Below are 20,141 nucleotides of genomic sequence, written 5' to 3' on the forward strand. Positions count from 1 at the left end.
AAGATTTGTAAGTACTCTCCAATAAACTCTCCATTCATTGCTCCACAGATTTTAGTCCCACCCATGCCACCCAAGGTTAGTTGCATTATTCCCTCCAGTTCCCTATTTCAACAATATTAAAGGCTTTTTTTCTCTTCTTCCCAGGATAAGAGTCAAACCTCTTAGACTGTGAATTCTAGCAGAATGGTAGGACTCGGAAACTGGGACTTTTGAGTTTAAATAATGACATCGTTCCAGTTCTAAGTCCACGTCCTTGTTTTGGCACGCTGTTTATTTGTGACCTCATCATTTTTTCTTAATGCTGATTTACTTCATATATTATCAGAATAGGATTTAAAATTTCTTAGAATGGGCCAAACATGGGCTTTAGAAAGATAAAGTACATGTTAGCGACATCAGTCCATTAAATAATGTTGCTCTAGTCCCAAAAAGACAACCCCAAACTTCTCTTTGCTAACTACAATTCTGCCCCTTTCTTCTGACTTTTCACTTTCTGTTTGGCTGAAATTGGAAGCAGGAAGGAAGTAGGAATAAGAAATCAGTAGTCGGACAGGGCGCTAAAGCCCAACAGACCGGTTAATCGTGCCTGCGTTTCTCTCCTTTGCTTTCATCCAGGGGCTAAGCGCTTCCAGCAGAGTCCAAGCCAGGGTCACACTGACAAATTCTACAGAACTGCCTGAGGTGTCGTAGCAGGGTACGCAGCCCGGAAACCCCCTTCCTCCGGTAATGGTCAGGGGCACCACCACGCCGGGCCCAAGGGTTCCCTACCCACCTCCCCAGCGGGCACGCGGTTGGTGAGCAGGCGTGGCCTCGAACAGAGTGAGAGCGTTCGCTCCGCAGCCACCGTTTTTTTTCCCCGACCCCCGGAAGGAGCGCCAGGCCAGTATCCAGTCCCCTGTCCGTCAAGCAGTCGTCCATGCCACGCCGCTTCCGATTGGTGCCTGGCCTGGCCAGGCCCATTCTAGCCCCGCCCCCCGCGGGTGGACAGGCTGGGTGGGCGGGGCGGCGCTGGGTGGGCCCCTGTGGGCCCGCCCAGCTGTCAGTTACGGGGGCGGCCCAGCGGGCGGGCGGACGCTCGCCGGCTACCTAGTCGCTCGCTGTCTCGTGCTCCCTCTTGCTGCCTGTGGGGAAGTCCGGGCCGCTCCAGCGGTCACAGCCACCGTCTTGCCCGGACCTCCTCCTTTGGTCCCCTCCTGGCTCTTTGCCTTTCTCCCACACACCCTCGAGTAATCAGTGGCCCAGCATAGGGTCCGGAGAGTCACCGCGGCGGCGCCGGGTGGTGGTTAAACCATGTTAAGGAGGATTTTGCAGAGGGTAAGAGAATGAAACCGTCTTCCTGGCAGCACGTGAGTGGGAGAGCAGGAGCCCGGGGCTGCTACGCTGGCGTCTGGTCTTCTTGCGCGCTCCTTCTCTAGGCCCTGCTGCCCGGGAGGCGATTAGGCCCCGCGGATGTCCGCCCCGGGGTCGGGCTGTGGGGGCGGGGAGAGCGGCTGGGGCGGCGGCGGTGGGGCGGCAGGCCGAAGCCCCGGGCCAGAAGCCCAGTCTTCGGTTCCGCGTCCCCAGGCCCCGCGCCGGCTCGGGGCTGTCAGTGCGAGAGGGCGGCGGAGCGGGAGGGTGTGGTACCAGCGCGTTCCTCCCAGATCCTAGAATGGCAGTGTTAAATAGGGAGTTCGTGCGTGCAGGACGGCCGGCCCTGGAGCTCGCCCTGTGGGAGGTCGCGGGAGGCTTGCTCAGCCCTCACCGCACTCTCCGTGCCCATGGTGCCCCTCAGCTGACACCTCACCTGCCATACGGGGCTTCGGTTTCTCCTCTGGACGGTGTTGGCCTAGTGTGGGCCCAATCGCAGTACGGACACTTACTGGCAAAGTCAGCTGAGAAAGAAGATATTACTCACTGTTGGAAACTTTTTTTTCCACCTAAAAAATGCCTTTTCCCCTCCCCGCCACTATCTTTTTTTGAGCTGTCCAAGAATAAATCTGCAGTACGCTTTATCCAGTGGTATACATTTACCCTTTCACTTTATGCCAGTGCTATCTGTATTTGATATGGAAAAAACCCTTAAGATATAAAGATTAGAGCGCTGGAAAGCTGTACATGTATAATGTTTAGGGATCAGTCTCTATAATAAATAAAATTATTTTTCTGTGTTACTGTATGAAATTTTTGTTTGTTTTGGATGGCTTCTTTTTTATTTTTGTGACTAATAAGGTGGTACAAAACGCAAATGATTGTGTAGTTGGTGCCAAACCCATTAGTAAGATAACTAATCCAAAGACAGAAGAAATTAGTGAATTTGTGGTATTCAGCCAGTGTGCTAAAGACAGTTGAGTAAGCTACTACATATAGAGCGAATGTTCTTGCTTTTGCATAGCTTTTGTGAAATGTTCAAGCCATGAGAAACTTGGTCATATATCAGGTGTAGAAATAGTTAACTTATGTATCTGCTACCCTTTATTGACATTTAATGATTTTTGTTTTGGGGTGGTTTTGTCAGTTTTCTTTTTTTAATCTTAATAGGCTGGTGATTTTGGTAGAGGCAAGGGCACACCCTTTGCGCTTGTCATTGGTTCCTGTGTTCAACAGTGAAGACATCTGTGACCGCTATACTTGTAGTACTTTGAGCTTTTTCTTTTATCGGACCCGGAGGAATGGGTAACCTCATGCCTCAGATTTTCTGTCATAGTTCTACAACTGAAAATTAGTTTGCCTGTGGTTTCTTTTAAAGTTTAGTTTTCAAAAATATGGGATGCCTTCCTGTACTCTTAATGTTGTTAAGCATTATGATTACATAAAGATAAATTTTAGTGTTGTTGCATACACGTCAACTGTTAGAGAAGTTTCAGTTGAAACTACAAAATTTGAATTTATTCTGCTTATTGCTGAGATGTGAATCATCACATATGAGTAAGTCAATTGACAATTGAGTTCCTTGACCATGGCACTATTGATATTTATGACTGGATAACTCTTTTTTTGGGGGGGGGGTGCTGTTCTTTGCATTGTAAGATGTTTAAGTAGCATCCCTGTCTTCTACCTGCTAGATGCCAGTAGCACCTGCCCCTCGCTTCCAAAACCCCTTCTTGTTAGGTGACAACCAAGACTTTACCAAATGTCCTCTAGGGGCTAAATTGCCCGTGGTTTAGAACCACTGTTTTAAATGTATGTACTCTTTTATAGGAAAGTTTGAATTGTTTTTCATAGTTAACTAAACTTTTTCCCCCCTACTGTACTTATATTGAGAGTCAGTAAATTTGTGTTATATAGGGGCTGGGAAACAGTTAAATTAACCTAATGGGCCCTCCATTTAGAACTCATGACTTGTTGGTGGAAGTGATCATTTAAACGTAATTATGCGCTACATAGTAAAAGGATGAAGAGTGCCCTGGGAGCTACTGCGTAGGAGGGTGTTGGGACAGTCCTAAAAAACTTCAGGAAGGAGAGCATATTTGAAGCTCAGAAGAGGGAATGGCATGTCTGGCAGAGGGAACAGCAAATGCCAAGATATGGAGTCATAAAAGGGTGGTTAATATTAGGGGGAGCATCAACAATTAAGCTGAGGAAGTAAAATGATGTCCAGGGATTGGTGGATGATAAGGCTGCAGAGGTAGCTATAGACCAGATCTGGAGAGTCTTGGAATGCCTTCTGCAGTTCAGCTTTTATCTTGTAGATGGGCCAGTGTTAATGCTCAGTACTCAGTAGGGGCATTTTGATAAAAGTCTTAAAGAAATCTGGTGATTTTATTAATAGTTTAGAACCTAGACTATATATTTAATTCTACAGGTGATATAACTGGAATCTTTAAATTATATAACATAATAATCATTTTATCCCACCCTGATATCTTTTCAGCAGAAATATTAAGTTATAAGATTAAAACTAAAGTTCTTAATTTAGAGATTTGTTTGAAATGGTCTCCATACTTTGAAATTATATTGTATTCCTTTAATATTATGTTTTTAGATGACCTTTTAATTTTAACTGTTGTAATTTTCTTTTGAATAGTGTCCTTTAAATAACATTTTTGAAAGAAGAAACAGACAATGTGCTTATAATCCATTGTAAGTCAGAGTCTTTGAACATCACCAGGTCCCAGGGTACTTTACAGAAAACTTAGTTTCTGATTCCCTGCATCCTACTCCTCCTCCTCCTCTTTCTAAAGGATATCTCTCTGAGGCTTGAAAGGATCTGGAAAAAAAAAAAAAATTGAAGTAGCTCCACTATGTGGAATTGACTATTTTGCTTAATAGTCTTCTGAAGAGAAATGTAAATTTAAAGTGCTTGATGGCTAGAAAGATGATCAGCATTTAGTACTTTAGGCAGTTTATAAACTTTGTTGCAATTTCTTTCTTAAGTAACTTAGTGTGATTTAACATAAGTGTATTTGATGTACTTTTGCTAGTATATATCAACAATACTGATGAAGAAAAATGGATTTAATTATTTAGGATTGTAGAATAGGAGGCTTTTGTGGTCAACAGGTCTATCTCTCTGATTTAAAAAATGAAGAAGTAGAAGCAGAGAGACTCAGTGATTTATCTAAGGCAACACAGTTAGTAGATGTCTAAACAGACTACAGTCAAAATTTTCAACTCCCATACTATTTCTCTTTTTGGGGGGCATCTTGTTGCCTTTGCTGACCCTTGACCCCCACAATCAACTGGTATGGTTGACACTACACTAGTCACTGTGGAAGATATAGGAAAACTATGAGATCTAACTTCTTCCTCAAGGAACTTATATGATAAAGTGCCAAAGTAAATGATACAGCCAATGAAGGCTATAGTGGCACACAGGAGAAAAGATCAGAAATGAACCTATGTGAGTGGGAAGTCTCCTTGGAGAAAATGAGCATGCGAAAATGGGTTTTGAAGAATATGTGTGATTAGAAGAGGAAGAGAAAAGTTTTCTTCTAAGGAGTTACAATATAAGCAAAGACTTAGAGATGAGAATGAATACATTCTTCCTGCCCATCCTTTTTACCTTTGCATATTGCCTTTCTATAAACAAATATTTATAACACTTGCTATGTGCTAGATACAAGGGATTCAACAGTGAATAAGACCCAATCCCTATCCTTAGGAAGCTTTTAACTAAGTGAATTTTATAGAGCTGTATGTTTAGAGTAGAAAAAAATTGAGAGAGAAATTTACAAAAATAGTGTGATACCTCATTTTGGAGATTCTTGTCTAGCTCAGCCCTGTCCAATGCAGATGAGTCACATATGTAATTTAGTTTCTAGTAGCCACATTTTTTAAAATTAGAAAGATGTAAAAATTAATTTTAAAAATACATTTTCTTTGACCTAATATATCTAAAATATTTTCACATGTAATTGATATAAAAATTATTAATGCGATACCTTACATTTATTTTTGTACTAAGTTTTGAAATCGTGTATAGTTTGCACTAACAGCACATATCAATTTGGACTAATCATATTTCAGCTGTTCAACATCTTCATGTAGCTAGTCACTACTGTATTGGATAGTGCAGGTTTAGTTGAATACATACATAATTTTTTAACTTTATTTAGAACTAACTCCAAGCTTATAAAAAGTTTCAAGAATTAAACATTGGGCTGGCCAAAAAGTTCATGTAGTATTTTCTGTAAAATAAGACACATTTTTCATTTTTACCAATAACTTTACAGATTTGGATATTTTGAATATGTTGACTATCTCCTGCTTGGTATAATGTTGATTTTTCTCAATTAGTGTCTTGATTTCATTTCTATCAATTTCAACTGGTCTAACCTGACCACGGAGCATTGTCCAGCGAGAAATCTCCAGCACGAAGCTTCTCAAACCTCTTTTGACATGTTGAATCAGTGACTGCATCTTCTCCATACACTGCACAAATTTTTTTTCTTTTTTGCATTTTAGTTGCATTTTTACCTTTCTTGAAATAAGAAAGCATACTATGCTGAAAATATTACCTACTTTTTTCCATCTTCAATATTAAAATGACTACACAAAAATTCATCAGTTTTGGTAACTTTTAAAAAAGATGTACACTGATATGACAGCTTTCACAATACAATCTAACAAAGTTGCTTTGAATTAAGTTAAAACAGCTAAGCATTACCAGAACCATCTTACGGAAACAGAACAAAACAAAACAAAACAGAAAATGAACTTTTTGGCAAACCCAGTAGTACAAGAAACACCTGTCTATGCTTTATCCAGATTTACCTATTTATCATTTTATCCTATTTGTTTTATTATTTGCTGAGTTCTCTTCCGTTTGATTCCCTTTCCTTCCTTTTCTCCTTATCCCTTTCCTCCTCTTCTTCCTCTTCCTCTTCTTCCTTCTTCTCCTCCTGTCATTGTCTCTCTTTCTTTTTCTGAATCATTTTAGGATCAGTTATAGTCCTTCACCTCTGAATACTTCAATGAGGATTAGGGATATTTTCTTACATACCACAGTAGAGTATAGTTGTTAACTACATACAGTATAGTATAGTTGTCAACTACATAAATTTACATTGATTCAATTTATTATCTATAATTTTAGTTTTGTCAGTTGATCTGATAATGTTCTTTGTAGCATTTTCCTTCTCTGGTATAGGGTCCAGTTAGGATTGGATATTATAATTTGTTGTCATGCATTTCCACAGCATTTCTTTGTAATTTATGACATTTGTAAAGGCTACAGATACCCCCTTGCTTACCCCCCACCCGTATGTTCCTCATGTTGTGTTTGTTTGTGGTTGTCTTGTGATTAGATCGGGCTTACGCATTCTTGGCCAGAATGTTTCCTAGAAAATGTTGTGTCCTCAGGTTATGACATGATCTCTTTCTTTCTTTCTTTCTTTCTTTCTTTTTTTTAATGGAACTGCCTTTAAAAAAAAAATTATTTGTTTGCTTACTTATTTTATTTTTAGAGAGAGGGGAAAGGGGAATGAGAGGGAGAGAAACATGTCTGTGTGGTTGCCTCTCACTCACGCCCCCAACTGGGGGACCTGACGTACAACTTAGTCATGTGCCCTGACTGGGAATCGAACCAGCGACACTTGGCTTGCAGGCCGACACTCAATCCACTGAGCCACAGCAACCAGAGCTTCTTTCTGTCTTTCTTAAGTGATGTTAATTTTAATAACCTTGTCAAAGGTCAAGATGCAGCCTAAATTTTTGACTGGATAATAATAATTTTTCTTTTGCATTTAATAGGCAGATATTTATAAGAGCATGCAAATATTCTGCGCTTTTTCAAAATTTTCGCTAGATTTAATATCCATTGTGAATTCATGTCTGATTTAGTCTTCACCACAGTGACTGCAAAATGATTTTCCAACTCCAGCATTCCTTCTACATTTACAGTTTCGTCCTTGCCCCCCACCCCATGCCCTTGACCTTCCCTAGAATTTCCCTTCCCTCTCAGCTTCATCTCCCCTCCCTTCTCCCTCCATCCTCACTCCATTTCTTCTTTCCTTACTCCTTCCCTCCCTCCCTATTGGTTTGAACTCATAATTTCAAAATTTTTTTTATGGTTTATACTCATCTCTGTACTTAATTATTTTGGTGCTCAAACTGTCTTGAATTTGAACACTGGTAACCCTTTCAAAATGGTTCCTGTGTCCTTTGACATGCCTCTGTCATTTTTATTTATTTTTTTTTGAGCTCTTTCTTAATTTCTGGCATAACAAGAAAACCCAGGCTCATCTGTTATTTACTTTTCCCAGCTCTGAAATTAGCCATCTCTCTGAGGAGCCCTTTTTCTTTTAATGGGGAATGGTATTAGAGACCAAGGTCTGGGGTGACTTTCCTTCTTGTTTCTTTTAGCAGACAAATCTAACTGAAATTTTGAACTTTATTCTGTAGGCATTATGAAATCAATAAGATTTTATTAAGCAGTGAAATATATTTAGTATGAATGTGGAGGAAAGGTTCTTCTCTACCTTCTTTGGGTTTTTGGCTGGGCCTAAGAGTTAAACTGATTAAACAGATTAACAGGAGAAAAGCATACAAATTTTATTAAATTTTTACAGGTACATGGGAACCTTCACAAGAGAATGACTTGAAGAAATGACAAGAGCAGAAAGTGTTTACACCTTTTAGACAAAGAAACAATACATTTCTGAAGAGTTGACAAGACAAAAGTCTTTGGGCTTGGGGTAGTAAATGGCAGAGAAATAACTAGGAAGATAAGAATGAGTTTAACAAGGTTTGTTTGTATTGGTTTCTCAGCCCCAAGTTCTCCCTCTCTGGTAATAAGGGTGCCTTCTACCCTGTTGTTACAGGGAGGGTACCTTTCACATGGGAGTTTCACATCTTACTTTCAGGAAGAAAAAGGAGGATCAGAGTGTTTTTCTTGCACATGCTGTTTCTTAAGTGTCTTTAATAAAAAATGATTGATGTGCCAAAATGGCATATTTTGGGTGACATATTCTGGTTTCCTTCGGGCACATAGTAGGAGTTAACAGTATTTGTTGAAATGAGTATTACAAGGAATGTTTTGGGAAGATTAACTTGCCAGTGTTGCATGTGATATATTAAAACCATAGGAGAGTATATGCAGAGATCAGACTGGAGTGATTTAATATTTTAGGCATAAGAATTATGGTTTATATTCAGATGATGGCTAAATGAGCAGAAAAAAGCGTGATGAATAGGGAAGACCTTTTGAAAGTATCTATTCTACAAACATCGATTATGGTCCTATTATTTACTATCCACACATTGTTGAATAAAACAGACATGAAGCCCCAAGGAGCTTAGTGTCCAAGAGGAGAAGAGAGGAGCTGTTCAAACTATCACATAATGATAATGGTCACATTCTTGGGTGAGTGTTAGGAAGGAAAAGCACAGGGAGCCCCAAGAACACACAGCAAGGGAGCCCTAAGCTAAATTAAGGTACTAGGGAAGGTGTCCCAGATTAGTTACACATTTAAGCTTCATTAAGTTATAACTCATTTATTGAAGTGAATTTTAAAAAGTAGGATTAATTTTCTCTATATTGATTTATTTTCAGTGTTTTAAGAATAAATAAGAGATTATCAGGGTTAGAACTAAATTTTCTCTTCTAATCCTGGTAGTCTTTTGCTTGAACTAGAGACAATATAATTAGTGGTTAAGAATGAACTGTGGAGCCATAATACCTGGGGTGATATCTGCAACCCATTTACTAGCTGAGTAGCTTTTTGGTAACTTACTTGACTTCTCATTAAAATGGTCATAATACTAAATGAATTAATACGTGTAAGGATATCTGGCATACAGTAAGCTCTCTATAAACGTTAGCTGCTGGTAATTTTGGCGTTATTATTATATATTCTACATTTCTTTCTTTTTTTTTTTCTCATTTGTTTGTGTTGTTCATTAGTTTCCTGTAATAGGTGATGGCATAAGGTATTTTTCTTTCATTGCTATACTCTACATTTCTTAAAGGAACACTTTTCACTCCCTTGCTTTATCTTTAAAAAATTTCTCTCTGTGTGTGTGTGTGTGTGTGTGTGTGTGTTTGTAGACATTCATTCATTCATCATACTGTTCAATATTAGTTTTGTGCTAATTGCTGTGCTGGGTTTAGGGATAAGAAACTCTTGAGTTGTAATGGGAGAAGATACTTAAATAATTACAAAGCAATGTGAAAATTGTTAATAGATATGTAGATAGATACATAGAGGAAGTTTTTGAGTCCTAAAGAAAAAGTAACTAATTTTTTATGACAGAAGAGTGAGGGAGAATTGAGGCAGAGACAGGGAATGGAGATTGTGGAAGGCCTTACAGAAGCTGGAAGGCAAGGAGGAGCAATGGAGACAGGAACCAGGTAAATGCAAGACTATTTCTGCATGGGTATAGGGATAGTTATAAGAGTTGAGACTGTAAAGCATTTTGGGCTTTATACTATAGAAATAAGGAGCCATGGAAACTTTAAATGATCGAATTTGTAATAAGGAAAACCCTTAGAAATATTTTTCCCAGGTAATCTTTATAAAAAGTAAATCAGGTGAATGATTCACTCTTCTATCTAAAGTCTATTGGTGACTACTCAGTGACCATAGGAGATATACAGATTCTTTATCTTGGGACATACGCACATAATGCTCTGGTCACTTTAACACATTTCAGGCTCATTTTCACGCATCTCTGTGCACCTACTGACCTTGCTATCCTCAGAATTACATTTCCCACAACTTACCCCGTTTTCTCATCCCATCATACCTCAGTAGAAGCTCTTTATTCTGCCCAGTGTCCTACAATCACTTGTCCACATTGTTTAGTTTAGATTGATTTTTCAAGAAAGCTAAGAGATAGAATTAATAGGATGTAAATATGATACTTGCATCCTCCCACAACCACATCAAAATTACACTAAACTACAGAACAATTTTCATTTAGAACTGCTTGAAATCTAGCTGAACAAAAGTCATACAATTAAGGATGTAAAGGAGCAGCCACATCAAGACTGGTAGTAGGGGTGGGGGCATGGAATGGGCTGCTTGCATACCCACGTGTTGTGGATAAAAATTGTGAGAGGGGTATCTTGGCTGCAGAGGTTCCCCCTGAGGAGCAAGGGGTCCCAGCCCCTTACCAGGCCCCTTAGGCCGGTGTTCTAGTTTCAGGAAGAGATGTCCCCATAACTTGTGGTTGTAAAAACCAGCTGGGATTGTGGTTGAGTGAGAGGGAGGGCTTCTAGAGTCCCAGGCAGTTCCTCTTAGAGGGTCTCTGTAGAGACTTACTTGGACTCACTCCCTCTGAGTTCCAGTGCTGGAGCAGCAGCTTGAAAGGCACCAGGGATATATGGGGAGGAAATGTACTGCCTGACATCAGGGCAAGAGTTGGAGTTGCAGCTTTCTCCCAGACAGAAGTGCTGACAGAAGCCATTGTTTCTTTTCTGAGCCCTGCCACTGACAGAGCTGGCAGCAAGGTCCCATATCTGAAACTATCAACCTGCCTCACACTGTTTGCCATGTCCTGGTGATTCTCTCAGGCCTTTCTCCAAACCACTTCCAAGCCCACATAAGCTATTTCTAGTGGCTTTTCCATATGAATGGCCTGCCTTGGTTCATGTTTCAGGCTTTCCTAAAATCTTTCAAGTAAGCAGCATCTGGCCTGGGAGTGCCACAAACCTTTTGCTAAGTGGCACCAGGCTCCATACTAGCAGCAACCATCCTTGGTTCACAGCTTGGCCTTTCCTGGGTACCTCCAAGCCCAGCACAAATAACAACCATTTACAGTTAGTTTTGTCGCTTATGGAAGGTGGTGCTGGGTAGAACACAAGTGGCAGCTGACCTTGGCCTGTACAATATGGGTCACCCCATAACCAGAGCACTTGGTGGACAGCTTTAGACATTTTGAAGCACCACCACCTAACCACTTCCACAAGTGACACACTCCAGGAGTAAACTCAGCAAACATTAAAGTTCCACTGAAGTAAGTCCTGCTCTGTGGAATGCACCTGTGCACAGCTGATCCTCCGTGGTGGTCAGTGGTCACAGCCAGTACTTGCAGCTGATTGGGTAGGGGGAAAATCCCTCCCATTGATGTGCCAATGGCAGTCAGGGTTCAACTAAAACAGGGGAGTGTACAAAGCACACCCAGGGGTGGGAGGAGACCCACCTAGAGTGCTTAGCTCAGGTGAATGGGGAAGCTGTGCTAATGGACCCTGCAGGACACCTACTTAATTGAACTACTTTACCAAGCTGAAAGATATCGCAAGTGTATCTAATACATAGAAACAAAGACAGGGAGGCTGCCAAAATCAGGAGACAAAAGAAACATGTCCCAAATGAAAGAACAGAACAAAACTTCAGGAAAAGAACTAAACACAGTAGAGACAAGCAATGTGCTGGACACAGAGGTCAAAACATTGGTTATAAGGATGCTCAATGAACTTAGTGAGAACCTCAACAACGTAAAAAAGGACCAGTCAGAAACGAAGGATACTCTAATTGAAATGAAAACTACTTTACAGGGAATCAACAGTAGAATAGATGAAGCTGAGATTCAAATCAATGATTTGGAATATAAAGAAGCAAAAAACACCCAATCAGTACATCAAAGAAGAAAAAAGAATCACCCCCACCCCCACAAGATGAGGAAAGCATAAGAAGCCCCTGGAACAACTTCAAGCATACCAGCATTTTCATTGTGGGGGTGCTGGAAGTATAAGAGAGAGCAAGAAATTTAAAGCCTATTTGAAAAATAATGACAGAAAACTTACTTAACCTGGTGAAGGAAACAGACATACAAGTCCAGAAAGTGCAGAGAGTCACAGACAAGATGAATCTAAAGAGGCCCACACAAATACACATCATAATTAGAATGCCAAGGTTAAAGACAAAGAGAGAATCTTTTGTTTTAAAATATTTTATTTATTTTTAGAGAGATGGAAAGGGAGGGAGAAAGAAAGGGAGAGAAACATCAATTTGTAAGAGAAACATCAATCAGTGGCCTCTCCCATGTGCCTCAACCAGGACCGGCCCACAACCCAGGCTTGTTCCTTGATTAGGAATTGAATCATTGACCTTTTGCTTTATGGGCTGATGCCCATCCAACTGAGCCACTCTGGTCAAGGCCAAAGAGAGAATCCTAAAAGCAGCAAGAAAAAGCAGTTAGTTACCTAAGAGGGAGCTCCTATAAGACTGTCAGCTGATTTATCAGCAGAAGTTTTGCAGGCAAGAAAAGATTGATGAGAAATATTGAAAGTGATGAAGAGCGAGGACATGCAACCAAGATTACTCCACCTGGAAGAGCTATCATTTAGAATTGAAGAACACATAAAGAGGTTTCCATAAAAGGAAAAAGCTAAAGGAGTTCATCACCACCAAACCAATATTACATGCAATGTTAAAGGATCTTCTTTAAGAAGAAGAAAAAATAAAAAGATAAAAAACATGAAAAATAAAATGGCTATAATATATCCATCAATAATTTGATCTAAAACACCAAATAAATAAACAAGCAGAGCAGAAACAGATTCAGATAACAGAGAACATTTTGATAGTTGCCAGATGAAAGGGCTTGGGGGGATAGGTGAAGAAGGTGAAGGATTTAATGAGCACAAATTGGTTCTTACAGAATAATCTGGGGGTTGTAACGTACAGCATAGGGAATATAGTCATTAATATGCCAATAATTAATGTATTGTGTCAGATTTATCGGGATGACCACTTAGTAAGTTTTATAATATTTAATCACTGGAGTGTACATCATAAACTATTGCAACAATATAATATTGTATGTCAAGTGAAATTGAAAAATTTAAGATGATTTAAATTGTAAAAAAAGAAAGTTGATAGGATTTGTTGGCTTGTAAGTAGTTTGGGTAACTGAGTGAGATGATGGTGGAATTAACTAAGGTAAAGAATAGAGCAGGAAGAACAGGTTTGGGGAGGAAGATGAGTTTGAACTAGAGGTGTAGACATCTTAGTGGAGATAATCACTAGGCAAGTGGAAATATAGATTCAGCACTCAGGTGGCAAGTGGAGGCAAGTATGTACAAATGTTGGAGAAAATTCAAGTCAAATTAGGATTGAGAAGTGTCCACTGAAGGGAATGGGTAGATCATAGCTAGTTCAGTTTCAGGAGAGTCATAGGGATAAGTGATTGGGAAGTAAGGAAATAAAATTGAGAAATATAAAAAATATTAAAATTAAGTAAAAAAGGTAGCACGGACTACTCATTTAAGAAATACGGAGGAGAGGAAACAAAGTAATTAAATATTAAATGCATAAATATAATTGCCATCATTAGCATTCTAATAAATTCTTTTTATTTTCAAGGATCACAGATTTTATCAAATCAGTTTTAAGTTGAAAGTAGTATTTATTGTGAGGTTTCAAAGTGATCGAAGGATAAGATTTCCTGTACTATTGGGTCTTTAGAGAGTAGAACCTACAATGGAGTTAGAGGCAGCTCTTCCCTCTCACTGAGACTCTCTCATGGATCACTGGCATCTTGTATCTTCATGTCTACATCCATCTTCTTGTTGCTGCCTACTCAGTATCTCAAGACTTCAAATTGCCATCTGACCACATGATTCTACTTGCTTGTCATCTACCTTTATATAGCCAGCTGGCACAATGCCTCAATTTCCAAATCCTAAGAAAGAATCTGAAATGCCCTCCTCATCTTTTCTTATTGGGTCATACATTGGTCTCTAGCTGGCCAACAGAGTTGCTTCCTCTGGGCCAGGTGTCCATTGCTGCTTTAGCCATCTGAGGTTGAGAGTGGGGTCGTATGATATTTAAGATTTCTCCCAGGAATGTGGCACCATGAAATACATCTTTTACAGGTCATTCTAGAAATAAGCTTTGTCATGGCTCTGAAACAGTAATAATAATTATGAGTAGGTTTATTAGGGTTTAGGGGTAAAGGTTCCATTAGGTTAGTTCAAAAATAGGATAATGGTGGATGCACTTAGCAATAAGAAAGATGGAATTTCACAGGAATTCAAAACCAAAAATTTAATATGGAGGTGAGTCTCTGAAACATTTTTATTAAAAATCTTCGAAGGATCCAAGGCAGTGCTGTTCAGGACCTACAACAGGGCTTTATAGATTTTTGACTATAAAACAGTAGAGTTATGCTGTTACAGGTCTTAGTGATTTCTTCACATATTTATGTCCTTTGTACAAAGGGAACCCAAAAAACCCATAATTTATTTATAAAAAATTGCGTATTTATTCTTCCATGTTTAAACTTTAGTCACCTTCAAAGTCCTCTCTTTTTGATGCAATACACCTGTTGAGATGGTTTTTTTCCATTGCTCAAAACAATATTTGAACTCATTGATTTGATACCTTTTAGTGCTTCAGCTATTTTTTGTTTCACCTCTTTCACATTGGCAAAATGTTTCCTTTTGAGGACTTTCATTGAGGGAAACAAAAAAAGTTGCTCAGGATTAGATCTGGTGAATAAGGAGGGTAGAGCATGGGGGTTATGCCGTTTTTGGTCAAAAACTGGTGAACCCTCAGACGGGGTGGGCAGGTGTGCCTGTAAATCACCAATCATGAAATGGGCAAATGTGTTGAAAGAGTCTTCAAAAAAAAAAAAAAAAATTCACTGAAGATGAACACAGCCTCTCACAACAATGCCAGCTGGTACACTGATAAAGATGGGTTCCTAGAAAGTTCACCTAGCAAGGGAAGCCTGTACCACAAGGGGCCTGCCTCCTGAAGATAATTCTTTTTTGGGGGTCCCCCCTTGAATAGTTTTGTTTCTGCTATCAGCTAATTTTCTTACCATCTATTTTGTTTTTTTTTCTTCATAGCTTCATACTCAGAGCCTGTGGTCTTTGAAACTTTGGCTGGGTTATAGTTTTGATTTGCTCAAGTCTCTCATGTACTCTTACTTTACATCATGACTGCATTGTGATCCTGTTTAGTGCCAGTTTCTGCAGCTAATTAATCACTTGTCCTCATAGTTTACCATTCAAAAGCCTAAGCAAGGCACTCAGCAGTAGTTCCCGGCATTGGTTTTTTTTTCTATTGAGTATCTTTATTGGCTGCTAGCTAGCTTATGAATAATTGTTGTTGAGTCCAGGTGATCACATCTGGTCAATTGGCAATAGACATGGGGTCATATAACTGGCTGTCTTGGATTGTATTCTCAACATGGTAGGGTAGGGTAACTTACTTCAGGGTAGATCCATGCTCATTACATGCACTGTGATTGACATTTATTACAATAACATATAAACCACATTTTCCCCTCATCCCAGTTCTTAACATTATACTGTGGTTAAGTTTTACATAAGTATGCTAATATAAAAGTTAATCCAGAGTCTCAGTGATACTTTATTAGGACTATTAGCTAAATGATATTTGGAAAATGATTTAAGATTTTCTGTCTTTGTACAGTGCTGTGCCAAATGCATTATTGTGTGGGAGGGATTAAGTGATAAATCATAATAAGTTAGAGCTCTGATTAGGAAGTATGACTTTATTTGCTCTGTAAGATGTTTATTTTTCTGATACAACTTTATATTTGTTAACAGCTTTTTTTCCTTTAAATCTATTGATTTTATTTTTAATTATATTTTATTGATTATGCCATTAAAGTTGTTTGAATTTTTTCCCTTTTGCCCCCCCTCCACCCAGCAACCCCGACTCCTTCAGGCAATTCCCAACCGTTGTCCATGTCCATGGGTTATGGAATAAGTTCTTTAGCTACTCTGTTTCCTATACTGTACTTTATAACCTCATGGCTATTCTGTAACTAGCTATTTGTACTTTTTAATCTCCTCACCTCTTCATCCATTCTCCTATACCCCCTTCCCATATGGCAACCATCAAAACACTCTCCTGATTCTATCTCTGTTGCTTAGTTTGTTTTCTAGATTCAATTGTTGATAGGTATTTATTGCCATTTTATTGTTCATAGTTTTGATCTTCTTTTTCTTAAAAATGTCCCTTTAACACTTCATATAATAATGGTTTGGTGATGATGAACTCCTTTAGTTTTTTCTTGTCAGGGAAGCTCTTTATATGCCCTTTGATTCTAAATAATAACTTTGCTTGGTAGAGCAATCTTGGCGGTAGGTCCCTGCTTTTCATTACTTTGAATATTTCTTGCCAATCCCTTTTACCCTGTAAAGTTTCTTTTGAGAAATAAGCTGACATTTCTTATGGGAATTTCCCTGTAGGTAACTAACTTCTTTTCTCTTGCTGCTTTTAAGATTCTTTCTCTTTAACCTTTGGCATTTTAATTATGGTGTGTCTTAGAGTGGGCCTCTTTGCATCCATCTTGTTTGGAACTCTTGTGCTTCCTGGACTTGAATGTCTATATCCTTCACCAAATTAGGGAAGTTTTCTTTCAGTATTTTTTCAAGTAGATTTCCAATTTCTTGCCCTTTCTCTTCTCCTTCTGGCACCTCTGTGATGTGAATGTTGGACCTCTTGAAGTTGTCCCAGAGGCTGTTCATACTATCCTCATTTTTTTGGATTCTTTTTTCTTTTTCTTGTTCTGATTGTTGTTTTTTGCTTCCTTATGTTCCAAATCATTTATTTCATTCTCAGCTTCATTCACTTTACTATTGTTTCCCTATGAATTGTTCTTTATTTCAATCAGTGTATCCTTCAATTCTGACTGGATCTTTTTTATGCTGTTGACATTCTCACTGAGTTCATTGAGCATCCTTACAACCAGTGCTTTGAACTTTGCATCTAACAGATTGGTTATCTCCAGTTTGTTTAGTTCTTTTCTGGAGTTTTGTTCTGTTCTTTAATTTGGGCCATGTTTCTTTGTCTCCTTGTTTTGGCAGCCTCCCTATGTTTGTTTCTATGTATTAGGTAGAGCTGCTATGGCTTCCTGTCTTGATATCATAGCCAAATGTAGTAGGTGTCCTGTAGGATCCAGTGGTACAGCCTTCCCTAATCACCCGGGCTGGATATTCAAGGTGTGTCCTTTGTGTGGGCTGAGTACACCCTCCTCTTGTAGTTGAGCCTCGGTTGCTGTTGGCAGATCAACGGGAGGGATTTAGTCAGGCAAGTCAATTGCTAGGATTGGTTGTGACCACTGACCACCAACCTCCACTTTCTGTGGTGGATCATCTGTGCAGGGACAGGGTGGTGGTGTTCCGACATGGTGTGTAGCCGTCTACTGGGTGTGGTAGCCCTGGGATTTCCTGGGTGGTATGGGTCAAGGTCAGCCCCCATCTGTGTTTTGCCCTGGGCCACCCTGCCTGTGAGCTATAGAGCAGTCTGAGATGGCTACTACTTGTGCTGGGCTTGGAGAGTCCTAGGTGAAGCCAAGCTGTGAATCTAGGCTGGTTGCTGCTAGTGCTGGGCCTGGGGCCAATTAGCAAGAGTTATGGGTGCTGAGGGATCACTGAGGCTGGCTGTTGCTTGTTTGAAAGGATTTAGGAAGTCGTGAAGCATGAGCCAACACCAGCCATTCATATGGAAAAGCCACTGTTAACAGCTGTAAATTGGATGGGACAGAGCCTCAGGGGATCTTCAGGGAAGGACAAGCAGTGTTAGCCAGGTTGACTGGAGTCTGTGGTGTGGCACCTGCCTGCCAGCTTTGTTGCTCTGTCCGACTTTCTTTCTGGGAGGATGCTGTCCCCCAGCTCTTGCCTTGATAACAGACATTTGAATTCCTCCCTGTATATCACTGGTGCCTTTCAAGCTGCTACCCTGGTGCTGGAGCTCAAAGAAAGTGAGTAAGTTTGTGTTTGGGTTCTTTAAGAGGAACTGCCTGGGACTCTAGAAGTTTCTTCCACTGACTCAATCCCTTTTGGTTTTTGCAGTCAGAAGTTATGGGGCCTTAAGTTCCTGGCACTGGAATTCTGGGGTGGGGAGGCCTTGTGTGGGGCTGGGACTCCTTGCTCCCAGGTATCCCTCCCAAATTTTTATCCACCCCATGTAGATGTGGGACCAGCTCATTCTGAGTCTCCACCCCTCCTACCAGTCTGGGTGGATGTGTTCTCTTTAATTCCATACTTGTCAGGATTCCATTCAACTAGATTTCTGATGGTTCCATAATTTTAATGTGGTCATGCAAGAAGGCAAGCTGTATTTACTTATGCTTCCATCTTGAGTGGAAGTTTTAACCTCTAAGAATTTTAAGCAGTGATTTAGTTTTTAAAATAAAAATATTTAAATATAATATATTTCTAGTTAGGAAAACAAATTATGTGCATCATGGAAATTTGAAAATTTCAGTAAAGGTACATGGAGAGGCATAGAGTTGTAGTACAGTACATGGATGGTTTGACATTAAGAGCACAAGTACTGAAATCAGTTGGAATTTAACTGTGCATTATTACATTCATGATCTTAGCTAACAACTTGTTTAGTTTTTTTAACCTTATTTTTTTCTTTTTGGTTTAGTGGGAATAATCCCTTTGACTTCATTCAAAGGATTGTTGTGAAGATTAAATGATAAAATGTAACATTTGGTATTGTGCTTTGTATTGTGTCTGTCACAGAGGTTATATGTTAGCTGTTATTATTATTAATAGAAAGAAAATTCATTTAGCAGACTACCAATTGACTTTTCCTTAACTGAAGATTCTTATGTGCATGACTTTGAAAATGCAAATGAGCTAGGGGAAGTTGGTTCTGAACTTTTCTTTTTTAAAAAAATTTATTTATTTACTTATTTTTAGAGAGAAGGGAAGGGAGGGAGAAAGAGAGGGAGAGACACATCAATGTAAGGAAGAAACATTGATCAGTTGCCTCGTGTATGAGCCCTGACTGGGAATGGAACCCACACCGAAGCATGTGCCCTGACTGAGACTATAACTGGAGACCTTTTGCTTTGTGAGACAGTGTCCAATTGAGCCACACCAGTCAGGGTGATATTCTGAGTTTTTCAATAAGATTCATGCCCTAGGGTTATTTTGATTTTAAGGTTTTGAGTATAAAGGTACCCGAGCAAGTAGAGAAATAACTGAATTTGGAATCAAAAGACCTGAGTTCAGGTTCTATCTCTGCTAGTGTGATCTTAGGCTAATCATCGAGCTTCTTTTGTCTTGACTTTATCCGTCCAATAAGGGCATCACTTAGTGATTTCTAAAGGGCTTTTCAGGGTAAAAGTGTTCGTTGAAAACTAAATCAGAATATAAATAAGAAAATATTTTTACCCAAGTAAATCTTGCCTTAAAATTGTTGACCCTATAAATTTGCATCATGGCTTTAAAATTTAGTTGCAGATCATTGAAAAGCAATTATTATGGTTTTATATTTGTTCCAACCATACTAACAGCAGACGTAATTCACTTTGATGTAGCATTTTATAGTTAAAAGGGTCTTCTCACATATAAATGTTGCTTAATTTGTGTAACAACTCTGTAAAATAAGTATCAATACTAGCTAAAGATGGGGTGTAAGTGAAGGAGTTAAGTGACCTTTTAGACTACTACCAAAACACTTACGTTAGACTATCAAAAAGTCCAAATGTCAAATAAACATCAATGAAATAAAGATTAAAAAAAAAACAAAAACAAAACTAAGTTAAGTACCAAGATTTTGAGTCTGCAGATCATTTGTAACCCCAAAGTAGCATTTTAGGTATGGTATTTAACAAATCCTGATACCTTTCACCCTATTTTCTAGCATCTTTGTTGAGAAAAAAAAGTGTCTCCAAGAAGCAGGCATTCATTGATAAACTTGATAACCCCTGTTAAGTGACTCTCATAGCACTTGGTACAACTAGTCTTTAGAATATAGTAGGTCTCCTTCTCTACTTAG

At 39.3% G+C, this 20,141-nt stretch overlaps 1 protein-coding gene across 2 annotated transcripts in view; it reads left to right on the forward strand.

The window, feature by feature from the left end:
* Window positions 1–1,060: 1,060 nt before the first annotated feature.
* Window positions 1,061–20,141, forward strand: part of EEA1 (early endosome antigen 1) — a 141,652-nt gene continuing 122,571 nt past the window's right edge. For both annotated transcript variants that reach the window (XM_090273892.1, XM_090273893.1), the window contains exon 1: window positions 1,061–1,314. In XM_090273892.1, the coding sequence (XP_090130018.1) occupies window positions 1,291–1,314 (24 nt within the window). In that variant the 5' untranslated portion in view covers window positions 1,061–1,290. The remainder of the gene's footprint in view (window positions 1,315–20,141) is intronic.

The sequence above is a fragment of the Furipterus horrens genome, unplaced genomic scaffold (genome assembly GCF_987537825.1).
Source record: "Furipterus horrens unplaced genomic scaffold, mFurHor1.1.pri manual_scaffold_4, whole genome shotgun sequence".
Classification (NCBI taxonomy): domain Eukaryota; kingdom Metazoa; phylum Chordata; class Mammalia; order Chiroptera; family Furipteridae; genus Furipterus; species Furipterus horrens.